Here is a 7,611-nt window from a genome sequence, read left to right as displayed (position 1 = left end):
TTTTTTCTCTTAACAAATTCACAAATCGAGATAGAAGAACCTTCTTAATTGAGGCATGTATTTTTTGTTCTCCCTAGAATTGATAAACAAAAATTAAAGAACAATTAAATAGAAATAAATAAACACATTTAAAATATGAATAATATAAATTTAATATTATTTAAAAAAGTGGTAGAAAACTCACGTTTTCATCGAGCCAAATCATCTCAATTGAGCATGGCAATGGAAAATTTTCATAGTTTGATAGTGTCTATATTCTTATCTCTCGTATACATACACACAAATTTTTAACTGTAATATTAATCTCAGCAATTTTATTGAAAAAAAATAGAAAAATTTTCAATAATTAATTGTACTAAGCAAAGAAGGAGTTGTACTGTATATCTCTAATCCGTACTTTTAAAGTAGACTTATAATTAAGGTTTTTTGAAATCTAATTGATTTTGATTTAAATAACTAACTATTTAAAACACTGTTGAAATTTAGTTTTTACGGTAAAACAATTTTTTTTTATGAACATCGGGGCAGAAACGCCCAAAAACAAGAAAACTAAATAGAGACTACTCTAGGGAGAGCAATACCTATAGAATCAGCATGAAAAGCTAAGGAAATACAAGAGGACAGATTGAAGAAAATATGGCAGCCAGATGGAAGACTATGACCAAAGTGAGCCAACCTATCAGCACAAGTATTTGCTTCCCGAAATTGGTGATGAATATTCCAGCTAGTAAGCCTGCTGCATCTGTTTCTGATAGCCAAGACTAAAGATCTAGTAGCATGTAAGTCAATTTCCTTCTGGAGACAAAGCTTCACTGCAACAAGGGAGTCTGCTTCAATAATCAGATGAGAGCAACCAATATTCAAAGCTAGCTCCAGGCCTAGTAAAATTCCCAAAAGCTCCGTTGTCGTCACTGTTCCACCGTTCAAATTCGCACTAAAGCAAGCTATAAATCTTCCATCAGAGTCCCTTAGGATCCCACCACAAGCTGCTCTTCCTCCATCTAACACAGAGCCATCTGAGTTGAGCTTAATAAACGGGTGATCTGGTGGCTTCCATTTGATCTGTCTTTCAATGAAGTTGCAAACCTTTTTCCTGCTCTGAGCAAGCTCGAGGTGTGCCATAGAGTAGTCCTTCGCTAAACGGAAGGCCAAAAAATGAATGCTATTCTCTGCTACGGCCTCATCGCTATCAAAGATCACCTTATTTCGACGAAGCCAGAGTGCATTCATTATGCATACAAAAAGGAGGGGCCATTGAACCCCTTTGAAGAGGGATTGGGATGATAAATTCTCCAACAACCAAGGGAGAAGGGGGGTGTTGAAAAAGTTACCAAATCTCAATCTGGCATCAATGCTCATCCATGTTTGTCTTGCAACTCTGCAGTCTCGGATCACATGGAGCATCGATTCGATTGCCTCACCACAACTAACACAAGATCCATCCTGGGTCATATTTCTTTTGACTCTAATCTCATTTGTTAAAAGCACTTCATTTGCAACAAGCCAGCAAAAAGTACGCAGCCTTTGGGGAGCTTCAAGCTTCCAGATCTTCGAAAACAACTCAGCTTTAGAATTATCTGAAGGGCTTAGATAGAGAGAGCAAGCTGACTTGATAGAAAACGCACCGTCTGATGTCAACAGCCAGGCTAGAATATCTTCTCCGATCTCTGGTTCAGGTGTTTTCGTTGACCTGAAAACGGGAATCCAATCGTCACCTAGGACTACTGCAATTCGAGATTGCTTTTACTTCCCTTGCAGAGTAGCGTGTAGCATTGATGATTACCATCACATCAATGACCAACTCTCTCTCATGTTTCCAATGCAAGTATTAACTTCTCTTTAATGAAATTTGAATTCCATCTCATGGTGGAAATGGATTCCGTTGGAAGCAAGAAGCAATACATTTGCTTTCATTCATGATTGGTTTCGGACCAAACAAGCAAAATTATTTGGGCTTGTATCAATGATAAATAAAACTGGTCCAACTAATAATTTGTTTCAGCCAAGTCACTTAATCATTTTAACCAAGGCTGAGTAAGCATATTAGGCTTATAATGATAATGATTGAATTTTGGCCCAATGATCAAATTATTATTTCAGCCTTAAGAACCAAACAAGTTTTGCATCAAAGCTGAAAATAATTTTAATGGGCTTGCTGTATGCATCTTTTTTTTTTTCGACCCAAATGTAAAATCCGGCAAAACAAAATTATTTAAATCAATATTTGTAAATTAATATCAACTAATAATTTTGTAATTAATCACATTAATAATATTTTTTTTGATGAACATCGGGGCAGAAACGCCCAAAAACAAGAAAACTAAATAGAGACTACTCTAGGGAGAGCAATACCTATAGAATCAGCATGAAAAGCTAAGGAAATACAAGAGGGCAGATTGAAGAAAATATGGCAGCCAGATGGAAGACTATGACCAAAGTGAGCCAACCTATCAGCACAAGTATTTGCTTCCCGAAATTGGTGATGAATATTCCAGCTAGTAAGCCTGCTGCATCTGTTTCTGATAGCCAAGACTAAAGATCTAGTAGCATGTAAGTCAATTTCCTTCTGGAGACAAAGCTTCACTGCAACAAGGGAGTCTGCTTCAATAATCAGATGAGAGCAACCAATATTCAAAGCTAGCTCCAGGCCTAGTAAAATTCCCAAAAGCTCCGCTGTCGTCACTGTTCCACCGTCCAAATTCGCACTAAAGCAAGCTATAAATCTTCCATCAGAGTCCCTTAGGATCCCACCACAAGCTGCTCTTCCTCCATCTAACACAGAGCCATCTGAGTTGAGCTTAATAAACGGGTGATCTGGTGGCTTCCATTTGATCTGTCTTTCAATGAAGTTGCAAACCTTTTTCCTGCTCTGAGCAAGCTCGAGGTGTGCCATAGAGTAGTCCTTCGCTAAACGGAAGGCCAAAAAATGAATGCTATTCTCTGCTACGGCCTCATCGCTATCAAAGATCACCTTATTTCGACGAAGCCAGAGTGCATTCATTATGCATACAAAAAGGAGGGGCCAGTGAACCCCTTTGAAGAGGGATTGGGATGATAAATTCTCCAACAACCAAGGGAGAAGGGGGGTGTTGAAAAAGTTACCAAATCTCAATCTGGCATCAATGCTCATCCATGTTTGTCTCGCAACTCTGCAGTCTCGGATCACATGGAGCATCGATTCGATTGCCTCACCACAACTAACACAAGATCCATCCTGAGTCATATTTCTTTTGACTCTAATCTCATTTGTTAAAAGCACTTCATTTGCAACAAGCCAGCAAAAAGTACGCAGCCTTTGGGGAGCTTCAAGCTTCCAGATCTTCGAAAACAACTCAGCTTTAGAATTATCTGAAGGGCTTAGATAGAGAGAGCAAGCTGACTTGATAGAAAACGCACCGTCTGATGTCAACAGCCAGGCTAGAATATCTTCTCCGATCTCTGGTTCAGGTGTTTTCGTTGACCTGAAAACGGGAATCCAATCGTCACCTAGGACTACTGCAATTCGATTGAGATCCCACCTCCGGTTTGATACATAGTCACACACCCGTTCCTCCAACATATTAGGAAACACCTCGGGTTGAACAAAATCAATCAGGTGGTGTACCCCTGGCATCCAATGATCATTCCAGAAGTTAACATTTTCACCGGACCCAAGTCTCCAAACAAGATTGTCAGCAAACTTTTTCCAAACATGAAAGATACCTTTCCAAGCATTAGACGAAGATAGATGTTTTGTGATAAGTGGAAGGGAGTCATCTCCACATCCATACTTGCTACGGACTATCTTTACCCATAGCGCATCTTTATTATGGATTAGCTTCCAGGCCAGCTTCATAAGATTTGCATTATTCAACACTCTAGCCGGTCTGAGGCCCAAACCGCCTTGGCTTTTGGGAAGGCAAACTTTCTCCCAACTCATGAGATGAGGTTTCCTCCCCGAGCTAACACTTCCCCACAAAAAATTTCTGCAGATTTTATCAATGCTATCACAAATGCTTAGAGGAAGTTTCATGGTCTGCATGACATAGGAAGGAATAGACGCCAGTGCTGATTGAGTGAGAGTAACTCTGCCCGCAAGAGAAAGATTTGTAGCCTTCCACGAACTAAGTCTATTAGCCATTCTATCTAATATGAATTGAAAGTCTTCCTTCTTCGAACGACCATGAAGGAGAGGGACTCCAAGGTACTTACCCATATTGTTTGTTAACCTCATTCCCAAAGCATCACTTAGTTCTTTTTTCCTAGCGAAGCACATATTATCAGAGAAGTAAACACAGAATTTAAAATAATTTACCTTTTGACCCGAACATTTACAAAACAAATCCAGAATGCCCCGTACAACTTCAACCTGCTCCATGGAAGCTTTCCCGAATAGAACAATATCGTCCGCAAAGCAAAGATGGGAGAGTTTTGGCCCACCTCTATTCAAGACCATTGGCTCCCAAAAATTCTGATTAACAGCAAAGGAGATAATCTGCGACAGTCTTTCTATACATAAAACAAAGAGATATGGTGACATAGGATCACCCTGTCGAATACCTCTGGAAGGAGTGAAAGAATTGGACGGGATACCATTCCACAGGACTTTCATCTCCGCAGACGAATAGCAATGAGAGATCAGGTCAACTAGATTCTCTGGCAATCTAGCTTCAATTAAAGTATCCCTGATAAACTTCCAGTTCAAAAGATCATAGGCTTTCTCCAAATCTATCTTAATAGCCATATAACCGCAAGCACCTTTCTTGATCCTCATGGAATGGATGGCCTCTTGGGCTATGATAATATTATCAGCACTCTGCCTGCCAGGGACAAAACTTGACTGGGAGGGGCCAATTAATTTGGGCATGACCTGCTTCAGCCGATGAGAGATAATCTTTGTAATGAGTTTATACGAAACATTACAAAGCCCAATAGGCCGAAAGTGGCTACAAGTTTCTGGAGTATCAATCTTCGGGATAAGCGATATATAAGTGCTATTTGCCACTTTAATTTCTTCATGATTGTTGAAAACCCGAAAAACCCAATTTACCACCGAGGTTTTAACAGATTCCCAGTTGCTTTGATAAAACATCGGAGGCAAGCCGTCAGGCCCCGGTGCCTTCCAGGCTCCCATAGAGAACATAGCAGATTGGATTTCTTCAACAGTCACCAATCTTTCTAGCTGATTTTGCTCCTCATATGATAGAGTCGGAAACAAGCCTGGAGCATTTAGTTTCTCACAATTCCCATCATCAGTATACAGAGTAAGAAAGTGTTGTGCTCCAATATTTTGAATTTGTTGCACATCATCAATCCACTGTCCTTCTGCATTTTTAATCATGGTTACTCTGTTTCTTCTCCTCCTGGCAGATGCAGTGTTATGGAAATAAGCAGTATTTTTATCACCATAATTAATCCAATTGCACCTAGAACATTGCTTCCAGTAGACTTCTTCCTGAATAAGCAAAGTTTCCAATTCCTTCCACAATTGGATTTGAAGATTATCAAGAAAAGGATTCGGCGTGAAACTGAGATGAGCAGAAATACCATTTAATCTCGCCAGTAGCCGATTTTTCCTTTTAATTAGATCACCAAACACCTCTCGATTCCAAATTTTAGCAGCCTCCATGAAAGTGGAGATATTTACCTCCAGCTGATTATCAACATCCCAACTACTCCTTAGCAGGTTATTAAAATCATTGTGCGTCATCCATGCCGCAATAAACCGAAATGGGCGAGTAGAGGAGTCAGGATATTTAGAAGATCTCAAATCAAGTAATAACGGGGCATGATCAGATTTCAGTTTTGGAAGGTGCTTTACTACTGCATGATTAAATCTTTGAACCCAAGAAGTGTTCGCAACGTACCTGTCTAATCTCCTTCGAATACTACCTCTCTGCCAAGTAAATGGTGTTAGTTTTTAACTTTTCAAAAAATTATAACCACAATTTAAAAGAATGAGGTTAATTTCTAACAATTTGACATATGGATGTTTTAAAATATAAACTATAAACTATACACTATTTAAAATATTTTGACATGTGAACGAATACAAAATACAAACTATTTAAAACACTGATTTTTAATTTTCATGATGAAAATTTTAAAAATATGAAATTAGTTTCTAACTTTTGAAAAAATTATAACCAAAATTTAAAAAGTAACAACCTAAACAAATAATAAGTTATAATTTATAAATAAAATTTTCTAAAACTTTCTAGTGACGACACCTAAATAAATTCTTCCCACACTTAATGTATAAGTGCCACGTCAACATATGAGCTTCCCATTTATATTACTACTAGTATTAAACACATGCTATGCACAAGCTTAAATTTTAATTTGACATGTTAAATCGAAAATAATATTTTATAATCATAAATTTCTCGAGTTTAGTATGACTCTATCATTGTCATTATATAATAAACGTACTAAATATGCTGTTTTATCTTTATTCAAAATAAAATGTAAATGAAACAATTTGAAGTCTATAATATTCTTGAATCATAAAAAAAGAGACTTGAAAAAATAAGAACATATATAACTGTAATAGTATCATATCAGTTTTACACTAAATTTTATATCAAAAGGCTAATAAAAATTTATCGACAATTTAGTATTTTATTAACCTCATTAGAAAAGCAATAATTGGCATATGATGTATGTTGTGCTTCTTGTTACACATTTGATTTTAAGTCTAAAAGTAGAGTTATAGATAAATTAGTTATATCTATAGTAAATATTTGTACAAAAGTGTAATCATAACATGTTTTTAAAATAAAAATATTATAAAAAAATTCTTTGAACATGACATTTGTTGTTGATGATTTTGGATTGTCGTCTTCATCCAGAATTAGAACCTTGAAGCCACTTCGACTCTTAACTCTTGAAAATTACAATCTATCATAGTTATTTTACCATGCCTCTTTTAAAATAGTATAGTCTTTCTCTTCATTCTTGCGTCATTTTACAACTTAGATCGGTTTGTATATTCTAGTGCATCTATAATCATTATATATAGTATATAAAAATAATTATTTGAGTAGACTAATAGAAAAACTAAATGATTGAACTTGAATTATAGAACATTAAAAGAAATCTAAGCATATTAGCATCACGCGTTGGCTTTGTAATTGGTGCATATTGTTTAATTTGATGTTTGTTAAAGTTGTTATTGACTTGTGTGATGACATGAGCTATTATATGCTCCGCTTGTAATAGCCAAATTACTAACAATGCTAATATTGAAATATTATTTTCTCTTTACATATACAGAAGGTGAATTAATGGTTGTAGACCTTAATTGATGTAGCGTGGAGTTATTACTTAGTAAGATAATTTGACACATTAGTTTTAAATATATTTCATGTTAAAGTTTATAATATTATAAATAGTAAAAAAATTAAAATACATAAAACGCATATATATTCACAAAATCAAGTTCTAAAAACTTCATTGAGAAATCCATCTGTATTGGTAGTGCTTCTATTTGTAATGTCAGACAACATATACCAATTCTAAATGCACATCATTTGAACTATCATTCAGATTTTTTATAATTTTTTTGTAAACAAATATAATAAAAGACATATTATGAAGATAACATAAATTATTAATTTATTATTTGTGAAT

At 36.0% G+C, this 7,611-nt stretch overlaps 1 protein-coding gene across 1 annotated transcript; it reads right to left on the bottom strand.

Annotated features, from left to right (window-relative positions):
• Positions 550–5,689, bottom strand: LOC107646622. Its single transcript, XM_016350798.1, has 2 exons — positions 2,448–5,689; positions 550–1,690 (listed from the first exon to the last, which is right to left on the bottom strand). Exons 1-2 carry the CDS (start codon positions 5,687–5,689, stop codon positions 550–552), a joined length of 4,383 nt encoding a protein of 1,460 aa, XP_016206284.1.

This window comes from Arachis ipaensis, chromosome B06 (genome assembly GCF_000816755.2).
Source record: "Arachis ipaensis cultivar K30076 chromosome B06, Araip1.1, whole genome shotgun sequence".
NCBI classification, from domain to species: domain Eukaryota; kingdom Viridiplantae; phylum Streptophyta; class Magnoliopsida; order Fabales; family Fabaceae; genus Arachis; species Arachis ipaensis.
The sequence above is the reverse complement of the archived record's forward strand: the minus strand, read 5'-3'. Positions and strand labels throughout refer to the sequence as shown.

Coding starts and splice junctions, on each gene's coding strand:
- LOC107646622 (XM_016350798.1), bottom strand. CDS start 5,689: ATGACGCACAATGATTTTAATAACCTGCTAAGGAGTAGTTGGGATGTT. Junction 1,691..2,447: donor GCAAATACTTGTGCTGATAG/GTTGGCTCACTT, acceptor TCCCGTTTTCAG/GTCAACGAAAACACCTGAAC.